At 46.1% G+C, this 16,275-nt stretch overlaps 3 protein-coding genes across 3 annotated transcripts; 1 reads left to right on the top strand and 2 right to left on the bottom strand.

The window, feature by feature from the left end:
• Positions 1-1,522: 1,522 nt before the first annotated feature.
• Positions 1,523-6,606, top strand: LOC136466992 (uncharacterized). The gene is made up of 3 exons (XM_066465548.1): positions 1,523-2,115; positions 2,882-2,962; positions 5,741-6,606. The coding sequence occupies exons 1-3, from the start codon at positions 1,716-1,718 to the stop codon at positions 6,178-6,180; spliced, it is 921 nt and encodes a 306-aa protein (XP_066321645.1). The 5' UTR covers positions 1,523-1,715; the 3' UTR covers positions 6,181-6,606.
• A 104-nt stretch (positions 6,607-6,710) lies between these two features.
• LOC136466991 (rop guanine nucleotide exchange factor 9-like) lies at positions 6,711-9,729 on the bottom strand. The gene is made up of 6 exons (XM_066465547.1): positions 9,118-9,729; positions 8,693-8,964; positions 8,522-8,596; positions 8,167-8,418; positions 7,730-8,050; positions 6,711-7,653 (listed from the first exon to the last, which is right to left on the bottom strand). Exons 1-6 carry the CDS (start codon positions 9,344-9,346, stop codon positions 7,237-7,239), a joined length of 1,566 nt encoding a protein of 521 aa, XP_066321644.1. The 5' UTR covers positions 9,347-9,729; the 3' UTR covers positions 6,711-7,236.
• Positions 9,730-11,928: 2,199 nt separating this feature from the next.
• LOC136465515 (transcription factor MYB3R-2-like) lies at positions 11,929-16,018 on the bottom strand. The gene is made up of 8 exons (XM_066464213.1): positions 15,984-16,018; positions 15,685-15,745; positions 15,427-15,484; positions 14,475-14,536; positions 14,285-14,388; positions 13,024-13,152; positions 12,127-12,689; positions 11,929-12,002 (listed from the first exon to the last, which is right to left on the bottom strand). Exons 1-8 carry the CDS (start codon positions 16,016-16,018, stop codon positions 11,929-11,931), a joined length of 1,086 nt encoding a protein of 361 aa, XP_066320310.1.
• Between the last annotated feature and the right edge of the window lie 257 nt (positions 16,019-16,275).

The following is a 16,275-nucleotide window of genomic DNA, read 5'->3' as shown; positions in this document are numbered from 1 at the left end:
CCTCCCGATCCCCTACCCCACGTGAGTCCAATCGGCTCCTCACCATGCAGATGCTGCATTTCCAACGCCCACACCTCCACACACGCATCTCCTCCTCTTAGCTCGCAACTCGCTTCGCCTCGCTCTCTACTAGCTCCGTACACACCTCCTTTCTCGCCCTGCTAGCCGGCTCCCTCCATCGGGGTGCCTCCTCACTCGGTGCCCCCTTCTCAACTCCTCCCTCTCGGGTATGCTCCCTCACCGATGTCCTCGCATCGACTCCTCCCCATGTGGCGAGCAACAACGCTCCTTCGCGACACAGTGGGGTTGCGACAGCGGCACGGTGAGACACGGTCATGCTTATAGGGCTAGGCCAGCGCAAAAATCCGTCTAATCTGCCATCCTAGGACGATGGCCAGGCATGAAGCCCTCTTCAGCATGGATGAAACTCGTCACACAATGCTTTTACTAGGTCCATGCCTAGCTGTGTCGGGCGGCCCATTTGGCCATCTATACTTTTAAACCTCCCTCCCTAGAAAAGCATTAACTATTTTCCATTGAAAATGAGAAGCGGCAAAATGGAGCTCACAAATTGTCAAATAACATCCACATGTTCCGAAGCCATTGACTAATCAAGCTACTTAGATTTTTTTGGTTATTGGTTTCATAGTACATGATGTTTAGGCCCGTTTGGCAACAAGAAACGTTCCCGATTCTTGCGAGAATCAGAGCCAAAGGGATCAGGTGAGAAACATTTCACTCAAGAATCGTTACGTTTCTCGTTTTTATGGCTAGCAAAAATACCTGGTTTTTCATGTGATTCTAATTATTGCCCCCCTTTCATATTAGCATTGTTATAAAAAAAACTAAGCATTCAAATTAGTGAAAAGCAAAATATGAAACCATTGGTACTATCACTATTATAGACCTATATTTATTCTATGTAAAAATGTATTGTTTGAAATGGTGTAAAGAATAGTGATATAACGTTGCAACACTAAGGGCCTATTTGGTTACCCCTGCGAAATTCTAAACTTTAGTCATTTTAGCTACTAAACTACCAAACAAACTAACTAAAAGAGGACTGAAGTAGTTTAGTCACATTAGTCACCCAAGAGTATCTAAAAATAGGCTAAATTACCCGGTGGACTAGAGCTGTCCCTCACTATTGCTGGTCCCCCATCCTGATCTGATCATTTATTAGGGATAATTTGATCTTTGTTGAACTGATTTAATGACCTTTAGGCCCCGTTCGGTTTACCCCATATTCAGCTTGTTCGACTTCTTTTTTCAGTCGAAACAGTATTTTTCTCTCACAGTATTTCAGCCACAACAGTAATTTTCAGTCAATTTCAACTAAGATTCAGCAAGCCGAACGGGCCTTAGTCACTAAAACCAAATAGAATGACTAAAATTTAATCATTAGTTTTAGTAGCTATAAATTTTAGTCATCTGAAACAATGTTTACCAAACTTTTCTTGCGTTGACAAAATCAGAGAATTGGAGCAACCTCGCGGGTTCGCGGCCCCCATCGCTTTCCCCTTCCCGCAAGGCAACCAAACTAGCCCCCGAAAGCGGAGCCCTCCTCACCTGACCACCTTCTTCCCAATTCTTCCGCTCCATGCCTCCGAATCCTCCCCTCTCCCTCCCGCAAAACCGCGTCTAGGGTTCTCGCCTTCGCCCACCCACTACCCTCCTCTCCTCCTTCCCCTTCCGCAACGCCGCCGCTGCCGCAGATGGCACTCCTCGGCGACGCGCTGCGGCAGGCCTTCCTGATGCCAAGGCGCGCCTACGCGGCGCTCCGCGACGACGAGCACTCCCTCCCGCCTCGCCTCCGCCGTCCGCTGGCCGTGAGCGCCGCCTGCTGCGTCGCCGCCGCTGTGGCAGCTGCCGCGTGCGTCAGCCTCGGGATCGTGTTCCCCGCCGAGCCCGCCGAGCGGCCCTTCTGCCGGGAGCGCCGCATGCTGGAGGCGCTGCCCGCCGCCGCCAGCAGCAGGGAGGAGGAGCCCGAGGCGTACCGGTACCGCGGGGGTGCCTTTTACATGACCACCGCTGAGGCCGCCGACTTCTACTGGATGGTCGTCTTCGTGCCATCCGCCGTCCTCTTTGGCGCCTCGTTCACCTACCTTGTAGCTGGTGAGTCACAACCTCGCTCCCCGTGGCACTGATGTGATTTTTGCAAGAACTATTTGTGTTATACTAGATAGGTTGATGTGTTTATTAGCTTTTCTGTATTGGACATTGGGTTTGGATTGAAAATTGTGGGTCGATTGCAATTTGAAGGGACTTTCTATGTATAATAGAACAGGATGTGTCTTTGTTTGTCTTGCTTCACCATGTGAACTTGTTTTTTTATGCTGGCTGTATATGTGGCCTAAATGGGCATGAGGTCTCATTTTGTTTACGATCTTTTATACTGATGAACTTTGCTATGGATGTAGAAGTTATGTTAGAGAACCTGTTTTGTATGTATTCACATTTGCAAAATAATACTGGAATTGGTACAACTAGATTCCACATTGCAACAACACAAATCAGCCTTCTCATGGTTTTATTTGTCTGGTATAGCAATACTCATCTAGGCTAGGCAGGTGAGCAGTCCATTGGTTTCTTACATTGCTATTTTTTTAGGTGATACTTATGCTTTGCTGAAGGAAAGGGATATTTAAGCTGCAGTAGCTTTGTGTCTTTTGTTTGTATATTTTGTAGATGGTACATATTGATATAGCTCAATATGGTTTGTATTAGGCATTCTCTTTGTCACTCATGCTAGGCTCTGTTCGCTTGAACTTATCATGGTACAGTGCTTTTCTCTCACAACGAATCAGCTAACAGTACTTTCAAATTCATTTTCTCCTTCTCCATTTAAGCATTAAAGTATTAAACCAATACATACTTGCAGGAATGTCTGTTGCATATGCTGCTCCAAGAAGGCATCCAATGATCTGTGTTGTTGAGAATAATTTCTGTGCTTCTAGAAGAGGTGAGTTTTCATATGCATCCTTCTTGTTTATGATTTGTCTTCGATCTTTCTTTGGTGGTACTAAGAAACTATGAGCTATCTGAGGCCATTTCAGGTTTTAAGGCATTCAAATGTGTTATGTTTCTGAAAGAATACATTACTACCCCCTGTTTGGTCTATTGTTTGTGCATTATCATTATTCAGCATTCTCTCACCCTAGATCTGCAGAAACCCTTATCTTTTCCACTCTATAAAGGTATATTGCAGTCTTGTAGGATGACACTAAGGTTTGCAAAGCAGGCAAGAAATACATTAGTTTGGTAGAACAAATATTTTGATTCAATATGCCTATCGGGATGGCTAGCCATAACTTATAAGATAATTATTCCGAAGCAAAAGTTTAACTGATGCAAATCCTACATCTCTATCTTCAGTTGCTCCTGCTGGTATTTCCTGGTAATTGCTGTCCGCACACATTTTGCAGAAAGCAAATTCTGCTGGTGTAATGTACTAATGTCTGGATAGTGGAGATTGTAGTCTACCAGGCAACACAACAAAATCATCATTTATGTGTCATGCAGAACATCGTAATAAGTAATTGTGCACCGAAACAAGTTGAACTTGCCAGCGTAGGAAATTTGTTACTAGACATGTTGCAAAGACAATGCATGGTCATGAGGTGCATAGTAAACTATATTACAGTGTGATGCATGTCATCATTAATTATTTCTCCAAAATGATTATTTTTGGTCAATTAATGAGATCACATAAAACATGAAAAGGAACAAGTTGGTCCTATTCCCACAAGTTTGGGTAGCCCTGCCCTATGTGCACTAAGTTTCCTTACGAACAAATCCATCTTTTGTATGATAACTGTTTTCCCTCTCGACAATAGATATTGCACATTTATCTATTTCTTTAGCTAAAGGCCTTCTTTTGGTATCCTTATCCCCACAGAACAACTACTGATACGCTGTATAGGTCCCTACCCGTGGATGTGTCATGTGTTTCTATATATGCATTATAAGTCCCTACAACTTAAGGGGTGTGTGGGGTGAATGTAACACCCCAGCCCGTTAGAAGCCTGTAGTAGTTGTGTTGTTGGCCCATATGACCCATGTGGCATATGGAGTTGTAGTTCGTGGGTTTAGTACCACCTTGGAAGTTTAGAACGGTGACGGTCAGTTTATAATCCTTTTTTAAAGGCAAGTCAGTTTATAATCATTGTTCCAAACGTAGCACCTCCGGGTTAACCCTTTTGCACGAAGCGAGGACGAAAGTGTAAGAGAGGTGCTACGTGTATGCAGGCCCGTTCCACGTGACGAGCTGGGCTATATAAGCAAATTTTGGGTGCAGGGTGTTAGGCTGGACCTTGGATTAATTTGACTATGTACCAGACATGGGATAATGGATAGCAAGGCGCTACGACATTTGTCTGCTGGAGCAAAGCGCATGGGCTGATACTCATCGGCCCAAGTATCCAAAATTATTTTTTTAATTTTATTTTGATTTTGATACTTCATGGATACATATGCACTTTGTATCTGCCATGTATCCGTATCGAATATGTATCCGATACAGGATACGGGATACGGCACCTACCTGGTGTATTGGGTTAACATCGACAAGCACGATGTGGTGGTTGGCAGAGACGGAGGCGGACGTGAGCTTAACGGTGGGAGAATGTGCATGAACAAAGATTGAGGTGGTCGCCAAGCCCCTCTTGGTTGGCCACCGCTCAATCTGGTGTCAAGCTTGCTGTCTTTGTGTTTCTGGCATGGGTCCTTGTTTCCATAGTGCAACCATCAATCCACGCATATGTGCAGTGTTAGGACTGAAGTATACATGCTTAAGCAGGAGGGACTCTTCTCCCCTCTTCTTGCTGCTATGATGACATTAGCATGTGAAAATGTTTCTATTTACTCTGCAGAAGAAACATGCATGCATGCATCTATTGGTCCTTTCATTAGACGCGTTTCTCCTTTTTCTCTATTATATTAAGATGCTGCAGGCCCTCTAATGAACATACTATGACAACGCGCATAACCTTTTGTATGTGTGTTTCGAGCAACTTTTCTTCGTGAAATAATGGAAAATGAATGTACTGAGCTTTAGCTTTTTGGTAGTAGCACCTGCTGTGGCCTGCATTATTAGGCTAGTTTGCAAACCTGGAGTTTATGGAGCAACTGTTTTGAATCTTGCAAACAGTACATTTGAATCAGTCTGTTGATAAACAAGTACATTTCTTATTAAGAGAAGTGGTGGGCTGTCTCTTCCTCCGGCGAAAAAAGGAAAACAAGGATACAATTGTTTTTAATAGGTCCACTTTCTATCATTTTTTAAACATTTGCTCTAGACAATTTTTTTTCTCATTGTTTGATGTATCCACCTTTTTTCTGATGTCTGTTCACTGTGCACGAGATTGAAATTTAGTGATAGTCATTTACTAGCAACCTGTTCTTGGTAACATATTACTAATTATTAATGTCCAGATATTGTAGATGGCTTTCCTATTAATAGTTTCAAGCTTATGAGCACCATTATGTTAGAGAAATTTACTAAACTAATGTAGAAGCGCACAAAGCCTGCTATGAGCGAAGGAAATTATATGTGGCTGATGCATTAGCTACTGGTTCAACTATACACTTTTATGATGCAGTAGCACCACCACCAGCTGTATCTCTTTTATATATATGTAAAATCCTAACATAGTAACATGAATACACAAGTAATTTCTTAGTTGGGTCACTAATATTAGTAATTTCTTAGTTGGATCACTAATATTGTCTTGAATTGCAGGTGGTGTTCGTTGCCTGGCTATACTTAATGTAGTTTTCGCTGTAATATTTGGTCTCATGGCAATTATTCTTGGATCGACACTGCTGGCCCTTGGAAGTACTTGTTCAGTTCCTCTTTTCTGGTGCTACGAAATTACAGCCTGGGGTTTGGCAGTGTTATATGGTGGCACAGCCTTCTTCTTGAGAAGGAGAGCTGCAGTTGTCCTTGACGAGGGAGATTACGTTACCCACAATGTGGGTCTGGAGATGCTGGAGTCCAAAATGGAAGTGACTCCAGAGATGCAGCGCCGCATCAACGATGGTTTCAAGCAGTGGATGGGTTCGTCCCTTCTATCTTCTGATGACGAGGAGGAAGCCACGGATGACTACATTGAGCACGATGCTCCTAGCCCGACTGCCTTGGGTCAACATCGCCAGCAGGAGCATGATCTAGAGACCTGACTGCTGTATAAATAAATGTACATAGAGCCTCCCACTTATTCGTTGAGGTTTGATGTTGTAAATGCCTGGTTCGGGTTCAATTGCTAACAAGTGATTGCCTTTGTTCTTTTTCCATAAGAGGAGAGAAAATGAGGGATTAGTTAGCTTCTCAATTTCATATTTGGGTTTTGCTGTTTCATTGCCATTCATATACATGCATAGATAAGGTAGATAGCAACATACGTGTGGGCACGTTGTTCACTGAAGTCAAAAGGCTCCTGGAATCCTCTCGAGGATGTATGCTGAGATAACCTGGAAGTGCTGAATGAGTGGGACCTGTTCATGCAAATTGGATCATTCTGTACACATTTGACACGGTTAAAGATGTATGGTTTCACATTTTTCGTCGGTTTATTCATGGTACATATAAATGTCATGTTGTGCGCTTTTCGTCGGAGGTTGGACCAGGGTCCTTTTGCTTTCTGATGTCAATCCGTGAAAACAAGTGCATACATTTCTCCACGAATTGAACTGGAAAATCCGAGTGCAGAAAATGATTAGCTTGAAATGAATCAAAGAATACATGTTTGTGTTTTTTTCTGACTGCAAGTTTGATACATATACCCCAGAGCTCAAAGTGTCTCCTCTTCTGGAGAACCGCTCTTGAGATCCATCAGCCATGTCCAAAATACGTAGTACTAGTTGAGAAATTAAGCAGTAGCTACGCACAGCGGCAACCCTGCAACCCTTGAATGCGTAGTAGGTGGATGAAATCACCCGGCCCTCTTCTTCCCCTCATCTAGAATGTTCTAGAACGTAGAGGCAAGGAATCAGTAAGAGAGAACATCACTAAATAATGGGTACGTACGTGCTGCGCCTCAGCTATGTACACGTAAGCAAGAATCGATGGGAGGAGCCGTCGTCTCTCCTCTCCACTGTCGTCGCTTCTTCTCCTGAACGATCGACGATCCATGGTGGCGGTGTTGGATCGTACGTAGATGACTGAGCTGCTGTTAGCATGCACGTCGGCGGCCGGTCAGCGGGTGGCGGCGCGACGATCGACGATCATATATATTATCAGTGGCGCGCCGAGGGACTCCTCGTGCCGCCGCCGGAGGAGAGGCTGTCGACGTAGGAGAACTTCTTGGGCGCCATGCTGGGCGCTTTCTTGAGGAGCATGGCCTCGCCGTCCGCGTCCAGCGTGCCGTCCTCCCTGCGCTTCATCAGCTCGTCCTGGTCGAAGTGCCAGCCCATGAAGTCGAAGAGCGTCATCGACGCCGGGGCCTCGTTCAGCTTCTCCAGCTCCTCCTTGGCGTCCAGCTTCCGCGCCGCGGGCAGCTCCGCCGACTCCATCATCCGCCGCGCCGCCTCGGTCGCCGTCAGGTTCTGCGCCGCCGCGTCCGCGCTCAGCACGTCCTCGATGCGGGACATGACGCTGTACGCCAGGCTCTCCAGCACGCGCGAGTAGCTCTCCAGGAGGGCGTAACCGACGTCCTGCAGCATCCAGCATCAAATTGTCAATGCCATTGCTGCCATTGCCACCCAGATGCAGCAAGGAAATACCACGTACCCTGTTGTACTGGATCTTGGAGATGTCGAGCTGCGACTGCGGCGTCCCCGGGAACTGGATCTTGAGGAGGTGGAGGATGGTCTCGGCGCGCTCCTCGAACTGCTCGCGCTTCTCGAAGCTGACGATGGAGCTCCACGAGGACTTGGAGTCCTTGGTCTGCATCTTGCGCTTCCAGATCACGGTGGAGGCCTCGATGCGGTTCTTGAGGTCCAGCACCTTGTGCTCCGTGGAGAGGTCCATGCCGGCCAAGAACTCCAGCGGGTCGAAGGTGTCCTCGGTGATGCTACGGTAGATGGCGTCGCCCAGGCTTGTCTTCCCTTTCTGTTGCATAGTATTCATCATGTCAAAGCATGCCATGGTTTGACAGAGGTGGTGATCTACTGAATTAATTGATCCAATGTCAAGTTAAGGAGGAGGAATTCGAATTGTCTGTTTGCCTTTGGCAGCGACTCAATGTAGATCTCCGGGATCTCCATCTCCACAAGCACCTGCGCGTTGATGGCCATGGCCGCCTTGAGCACCTGGTTGACGCACTCCTTCTGGTACTGCAGCCACTTGCGGGTCACGTCCGACAGCCCCTCCGACGGCACCTTCACCGTCGGCATCCACCACTTGTCGTCGTCGCGCTTGTTGTCACCACCCTTCTCGTACCAGAACTCGGTCTGGTCCACGAAGTTGTCCATGTAGCCCTGCATGCGGGGAGCATATGATCCATTCATCTCACCAAATTTTCAATCGTTGATCCATCGAGCATCATTATATATATAGACAGATCGAGCACGCAGCACTCACGATGAGCATGGCGTCGAGCTTCCGCAGCGCGGGGATGTTCATGGCGAGGTCGCGCCGCTGCGCCGTGGACATGATCTGCCAATCAAGAAGGTGCATGGTGTCGGTGTCAGTGTCACGCTCACGACGGGGGCAGCTGATAGACACACGCGAAACTCCATTGTGATCACCCACCTCCATTGTTGTCCCGTTCTCCGCGGTCTGGCGCGTGGGCACGAACTCGACGATGTGGTCGGTGACGGACAGCAGCCATCCCACCTCCCTCTTCCAGCGCTCCTTGGTGTCGGGCGCCATGGGCTCCAGCTTGCGGTGCTCGCCGAACACGGACGCCGCGAGGTTGGTGACGGCGTTGGACAGCGCCAGCGCGGACGCCACGCCCTTGCCGGTGCCGGACATGTCCTCGCCCAGCAGGAGCTTGGCGAACTTCTCCTTCATGATGTCCAGCTCTGGAACCAAGTAACAGTGAGTAGTGGACAGGGAGGATGAGGAGCACGATTCACGGCATGAAACTGAATGAAATCGAGGGCGCTCGCGATCGCGCGTCGAGGATAAATGAATGAACTAAAGAAGAGCAGCTTGCATCATGCGGCGTGGTGTACCTGAGGGTAGGCCGTCGCGGCCCAGGCGCGATCGCGCCGCCCCGGCCGCCGCCGCCCGGCCGTTGGGAAGAGGCGGGGTGCCGCCGGTGCCATTGCCAAGGGACTCGTGCATCTCGCCCGTGTCGCTGCCGCTCCTGTCGAGGTGTCGCTCTCGCTGCTGCTGCTGGTTGCTGCTGTTGTGCGATCCGGTCTTGTCAAGGCTGTGTCCGCGCCGGAGGAAGCGCACCATCACCCAGCCCACCGCCTCGAGCTTGGCGCGCAAGGCCTGGGCGCGCGGCACTCGGCGGTCTTGCACCGCCGCGCCGCCTCACGAGGCGCCACCCTGGATCAGCTCCCTCTCACAGCTGATGAGGACGAGACGTGCGCGGAACAAGCTAGGCCAAGAACGCACGACGGACGGACCGGACGGCCGACGACGCGACGCCCCCCTCGCTCGCTCCCGGCCGCTCGCTGCACCGCGCTCTGGACCGATTACCACCGATCGATCCCACGGCGACGGCGGCGCGCGGGCGGGCGGCAGCTCAGGCAAGGGAGCAGCGGTGGGCGGGGCGGGATGGAGGAGAGAACATGTCGCGCACGACGGCCGAGGGGGGGTTGAATTAGGCGAGGCGATGGACCCGGCCGGCCCGCGGGAAAACTAAAAAAAGGGTGGGAGGGCGGCGGCGGCCCCGCCTAATTTAAGCGGGGGACGAACGTGCGGCGCATGTCGGCCGGGACGGGGGAATGAGGGATATATACTGCTCCTCCTAGCCGGAGTAGATTTTTCTCGTGCGCTCTTCTTCCCCGTGGCGCTGGCGGAGTGGCGGGCCGGTGGTCGGTAGCTCGGGGCCTTTGCTTTGTTTAGCAGAGGTGATGATGATGAGAGGCGAGACCGCAGCCGCACCGGACGGGACGGGACGGGAGAGAGAGCCCGCCCGGGAAAAACGGCGGGACAACGCTCCCGCCCACCCCTTGGCGCCAAATCGACTCTACCGGATGGAGCGGTCGGCCGATCCAATGCCTATAGTTGCCGTGCGACGATCAGCCGATTGTCAATGCCGTTATTGACTAAAATTATTTTTGTGTGAAGACTATCTGAAATTTTGAGAAATGACAATGACAATTTGACAATAAATAAAGGGAACACTCTAACCCGAGCAGCCGACGTCCAGACGCCCCCACAAACTCTACGCAACCCGCGCCGCGCCTGCCCGCCCACCCTCTACGTCACCGCTGTCTGTGCCGCCCCCACTCGACCCTTTGTGCGCCGCCGCCCAGCTCCGCGTTGCCAGCGAGCTCGGCGCCGCCAGCGAGCACACCAGTGACCTCCAGCGCCGAAGAGCCTCCATTTGCCGAAGCAACAAGGAGATGTTTGTGCTGAAAGAGCATGTTATAAACATATGTAAGTGTTTCAGAGGTACGTTGCAAGTGTTTTATATCGATGTTGCAAAAGTAAATCGGGATGTTCCACATGTTGCAATGACTATACACGTATTTTTCAAGTGTATGTTTCAAATGTTTTATCTATATCAAACGTATGTTGCAAGTGTTTTTATCTGGATATTGCAAAAGTAGATGTGAATTTTGTATATACATGCATGTTGCAAGCGTATGTTTTTAGTGTTTTAGGTGTTTCATACGTCTGTTGCAAGTGTTTTATCTATATATTGCGTATGTTTGCAATGGCTCTCAAGTGGTTTTCAGGTGTTTTACAAGTGTTTCAGACGTATGTTACAAGTTTTATAGCTGTTTTCAGGTGTATGTTGCAAGTGTTTCACCTGGGTCTGGGTGTTGCACATGTTGCAATGGGACCCACCTGCTGTTGCAGCCACCTGCTGCAGCTGCTGGGTGATGTTTGGGTGACGCGGGCCCGCTGCTGGGGCGCCATCGAGCGGGCACAGAGAAACCGAGCGCAAGCGTGGGGAGCCCACGCGGTGGGGTGCGTGAAAAATAGTTGATGCGGGTTCCTTCTCTTGTGCGCGGGTACCGTCCGACGCTAGAGCCCCGGATCGGACGTCCGGCCACTAGCAAGCCTGATAAATAAATAAATTCTCCTAAATCACAAATATTATTATTCACAAGGACCATATTTTCTTCTTCTGTTTCTTCCTCGCACACTCTAGATTCAGAATCAAAGTTTATAGGGCCAATTGCAATGGACAATTTCATTTTATTGATTTCAAGTATGGAAACTCACATAAAACAATAAAAAATAGCATTTGCTTGATTGTTGAAACAACTTTCTACAATATATAATTTATTTTTTGTGTTCATATGTGCTCATTGTATTTAATCTTATGACACATTAGGACGTAGAGACAGTATCCCTGAGATCTCATCTAGATGAAACCCATTTCATCTCTCCCTTCTTTAATTCTTTTTGCTATCTTATTAAAGTTGTTTATGTGGTACGGTGGCACGGTATTAAACGAGAATAAAACTCGTTGCTTATGTGGCACAGTGGCACTCTATTAAACGAGAATAAAACTTCGATTGAGAGGGGTCTAATAACCTAACTTGTTATACAGTCAATGCATGTGCACGCATTGCTCTTCTACATAGCCTATATTAAGGAACAGAGCAGACAGCCAGCATTGCTCTTCTACATAGCCTATATTACACAACAGGTATGCACGCATCAATGCATGTGCGTCGATCTTTCTACGACACAGGAAATTCTGTAACTAAAAGACAGGGATTTATAGGTACAAGGATCAACATGTTCATTGTTAGTTGAAGGTATGTTACAGGGATCTCAAGATCAAGGATAGATTCTTGCTTTTCTTGACCTATGGCAGGTGCACTTCCTGACAATTTTTTTTTTAAAAAAAACTAATGCCCCGTCCCTTCCATTGAGTTTCCATCATTTGGAGAATCAGGTGGAACGATCATCAAGCTGTCACAATCGGCGTGTTCGCTGGTTGGTTTCTGGACTGCTTTGGGCTGACTGGTGCTGATTTATTGTGAAAGGAAAACACTGTTGGCTGGTTGAATAAGCCGGGCTGAAACCAACCAGGGAGCATGGTGAATATGACATGTCCAGAAGAGCTGCTATGTTTGCCAGATGTAGCTCCGGTGACTCTGGATTGGCACTACTACATATGTCATCAAAATGATCATGAATAGATACATGATCACGAGCTGGATAGAAGCCTGCATCTACACCGTTAAGTGGAGCTTCAAGACAATTTGTCGATTCCTTTTTTTGCAGGGATGTATCAAAATTTTCTGCAACACAAGAGACCTTCTGAACCACTGAACTTGATGGCAAGGCCTCTTTTTCCTTGGTTACCACGGGCAAACTAGACCTAGCAATTTGCCTTTCAGAGACATTGACTGAAACATACCGTTCACTGTACATAGAATCAGAACCCTTTTTCTTCAGTGCTGCATTCCTACCATCTTCTGTGAATCCTTGTTCTGGTTTGGGTCTTATTGGGCAATCCACTGCAACTTGAATATTTATGCATGAATCCTGGCCACTCTTAATGGTGCCAAAGAATTTATTATCTATAGTCAATCCTCTGATATAATCCGAATTCCTTTTTCCATTCATAAGTGTATGCCAGCGATTCTTAATTGCTTTCCCTGTCCTGGAATCACATAACCATTGACAACATGATAAAGTGATTAAAAGTGCACTGAGTTCTTTCAAAGATAGGACCGAAAGCAACATAACCTAACAAAAGATAACCACACTTAAATTATGAAAAGAAAAAAAGAAGTAATTTTCATCTATATTTTTAGCAGTACTTTATTTTTAATGACTGGATATGAGCTATATTGTCTTTTAAATAGCATCGAAGGAAGCTTACAAATGATATAATAGATAGTGCAAATTACTATTTACTATTCTGTAGGAATCTGATACAAACTGAACAGTTGACATTTGGTCCTTCAAGTTCTGTTTCAACATCATGACCTCACCTGCCAGGAAAATGTGTAGCCAGTTTACACCATTTGTTTCCAAGAATACGATGAGCACGGATCAATGTTATGTCCTCCTGTTCTGACCATGGCTGGTTGTTCATAGCAGGGTCAAGATAAAACATCCATCTGGATCATCAAATTTTACAAAGGTAAATTCTCAGTTCTGAGACAGATTTGAAAGGATGAATTTCAAAGATAGAAATCTGTACAAGGATTACAATATATAGGTATAACTGAAACTACTGATTCAAAATTTTTGATTTGTGACCCAGTAATGAGTTTCCTCTTAATGAAATACATGCCAATGCATGTTCGGAAAAAAAACTATTGCGTAAATAGGTGTATAGCACAACAAGTTAACAACGTTTTGAAAAATATGTGTTGGCTCTCTAATTGCCAGGCTTTGCTAGACTGTAGTATGTAGAAAGTACTTTCGGTCATTGGTCCTAGATTTGCATTATGACATATTATTACTGAGAAAAGAACCATAGTAGAATAATCACCAAGTTTTGCTAGGGTTACTTGAATGAACACACTAGACAATTGATACTTTCTTAAAGTGGATCAAAAAGTGTCTTTTAGTTAAAGAATGCGTTCTCAGGAAAACATGCACTCAGGTTTTATAAATGGTGCTACAGAAAGTTGTAATGGTAATCAAGGTTTCTCTTAGATATTTAAGACTTCAGAGTTAATATATTAATTGACTTTTTTGGGACCATCATCTGATGTTTATAGTTCTAGAGGTGTTGTGGAATAATAAAAATGTTGTAGCCGTCAATTTATGAAGGATAGGAAGTCCAACAACAAAGATTCTATTATTACTTTAGTTGTTTTTTGAACGAACTATTTTGAATATAGCTATAAGTATGCTTGGACATGCTGTGAAAGTGTAAAACATCATAAACTATATGCTGGACCTATCAGTACATTAAATCTGTAATCTGTAAACAGACAAAAAGACCCTGGCTTGAGAGTATATAAAAAAGAAGTTGCATTGCTTGTACCAAAAGACTGCACTGCAAAATATCAAGACCTCAAAAGCAATACTTTTCCTCAAACAACCATCTAGTTGCCTTTATCGGAAGTAAATCGAACAAGCTAAAAGGTGGTAGACTGGTATTGACATGCTGGTGTGGCGAGATGCCTTCAATGAGGCTGCCAAAGGATCAAAAAACCAAAAGTAATGGCTAGGACAAATCATTTTCATTTGGAATCATAAAGGGAAGCAACCGACCAATGTGTATCCTGTAAATTTTACCTTTCTCGGCATTGTTCTCGACTACGACCAGGTATAGAGCGTGCAACATTGGACCATTTGTTTTTGCAATGCGGGCCTACCATTTGAATAAGAATAGCATCTTCCTGAAAAATGTTCATTTTTTTAGCAATACAGAACAGGAGGAAAATATACAATAAATGAAGGTAGCTGAAATAAACTAATAACTTACATCTTGTGACCATGTGTTCCTCCTCTTGACTGAATTACCTGTCTTGTGGGATAGGCACTCAGCTACACAGCAGAGTCAAAATTAAAGCAAATGTGGATGTTGAAAAGCATAAATTGGGGTTGCGAGTGTTACAAAGTCAAAGAAATGTCAACCAGAAATATGATCTGATGATGGAATGGAGATACACACAGTTACACACATGCATATTCATTGCAAAAAATGGTCAACTCCAATTCAGGTCATCAAATTCACCCATATCATCCAAATTTCCTACCATTAGCTTCATCATGCCACAACCAAAGGCACTACTAACTATTCTATGCTTCTTCTCCTATTTGGTTCATTAATGAATTTTATGAACAATTGAGACATATCATATCAGTCCACAAAAGTAGTCATCATGAAACAAGACTGCCTACTCTCATATCCAACTTACACCCTTTTCAAGATACACATTAAGTGTGCATTTTTTATTCTTATATGCCTGAATGAGAAATTGCAACCATGACTTGATGCACTATAACCAAGTGGTCTGTAAACTGCCAGTCTTCCAGTACTGTCAGGGACCAGTACACTCATAGCATAATTTTTATCCTACTTAATCATTTCTTTAATAATGTACAACATGCTGGGATGCTGGGATTGTACATTATCACAAGCAGTTTTCACAAATAGCTTCCAAACCCAGGCAATACAGTTTTTTTTGTACCATATAGATGCACCTGTGGGTGACTAGCTCTAGCTTGGTTTCAGAGAAAGCACTTTCAACAGAAGCAATCTCCTACTCACTCTTGATGCATCCCCTCTACTACGACTAATCCATCGATTAACATAGTCTGTTCTAGTTAGATCAAGAAAAGGCACTACCTATCTTCCATGAAACATCCACATATGAACTTTGAGACATGTGAGTACAAAAATTCAGATGTATCCATGACTAGACTACATTTACCTGTCCTTTTCCGTTCTTCAGCCTTGAATCGTTTAGAAGGCCTCTGGAGTCCCCCATGCTACATTAACAGTTACGAAGAAATAACTTGTAGGTGAGATTCATTTTGAAGCCAAATCGGAATTGATTTAGAAGGCTTATAAAAAGATGGAACAAACTAACAAAGTGATTCTAGTTCTGATCTACTCATGTCAGTTCTGATTCCAGTCACTGTAAACTTCATTCAGGACAGTAAAAGAGTCTATTCATGTGTGGCCGCACCTCGTCTGCAATCCAATCGATTTTGCGCGAGCAACTCGAGGACCTGCCGCTGCCGGAGCTCCTGCAGGAACATGACAGGGTAATGGTCAGCTGAAAGCTCCTGCTTCTTGTACTCGATTCTCTGGATGGATTTCCGGACAGCGATAACACGAACGAAATGCTGTCCGGACGGTCTAATCCAAGAAACAGAGGGCGTCGAATAGAGTCGCTCAAACACCAGAACAGAATACATATAAATATAAATTAAAGCGCGTATGGGGGCCAATGGGGACATCGAAAGGAAGGGTTTGTTGATTAACCGCCGCGTGGTGACGCCGTCTGCGCTCCGCCGCATGCGTGCCGCCGCGTGAAGGGACCAGAACCAATCGCTCAAGCCTCAAGCCCGCACTGAGGCACGGGAAATAAGCAAGGGAATGCCTGTCGGCTGCCGGCACTCCGACTCTGGCGACAGGTGGAAGTGGGGGCGGCGTGGGCGCGTGGTGGCGTTGTCAACGAGGAGGGTCGGCGTAGTCTCGGTTTTAACGTGCAGCGTAGTCCCGGACGTGTTTCTTCTGGGACGAAAATGGCCCACGTCCAGCTCTTCCTCGTGCT

The sequence above is a fragment of the Miscanthus floridulus genome, chromosome 7 (genome assembly GCF_019320115.1).
Source record: "Miscanthus floridulus cultivar M001 chromosome 7, ASM1932011v1, whole genome shotgun sequence".
NCBI classification, from domain to species: Eukaryota; Viridiplantae; Streptophyta; class Magnoliopsida; order Poales; family Poaceae; genus Miscanthus; species Miscanthus floridulus.
The sequence above is the reverse complement of the archived record's forward strand: the minus strand, read 5'-3'. Positions and strand labels throughout refer to the sequence as shown.

Coding starts and splice junctions, on each gene's coding strand:
- LOC136466991 (XM_066465547.1), bottom strand. CDS start 9,346: ATGGTGCGCTTCCTCCGGCGCGGACACAGCCTTGACAAGACCGGATCG. Junction 8,965..9,117: donor CCGCGACGGCCTACCCTCAG/GTACACCACGCC, acceptor ACTTGGTTCCAG/AGCTGGACATCATGAAGGAG. Junction 8,419..8,521: donor AGCTCGACGCCATGCTCATC/GTGAGTGCTGCG, acceptor CCCCGCATGCAG/GGCTACATGGACAACTTCGT.
- LOC136465515 (XM_066464213.1), bottom strand. CDS start 16,018: ATGCGGCGGAGCGCAGACGGCGTCACCACGCGGCG. Junction 15,485..15,684: donor TCGATTGGATTGCAGACGAG/GTGCGGCCACAC, acceptor CTGTTAATGTAG/CATGGGGGACTCCAGAGGCC. Junction 14,389..14,474: donor GGAACACATGGTCACAAGAT/GTAAGTTATTAG, acceptor AACATTTTTCAG/GAAGATGCTATTCTTATTCA.
- LOC136466992 (XM_066465548.1), top strand. CDS start 1,716: ATGGCACTCCTCGGCGACGCGCTGCGGCAGGCCTTCCTGATGCCAAGG. Junction 2,116..2,881: donor GTTCACCTACCTTGTAGCTG/GTGAGTCACAAC, acceptor ACATACTTGCAG/GAATGTCTGTTGCATATGCT. Junction 2,963..5,740: donor TTTCTGTGCTTCTAGAAGAG/GTGAGTTTTCAT, acceptor CTTGAATTGCAG/GTGGTGTTCGTTGCCTGGCT.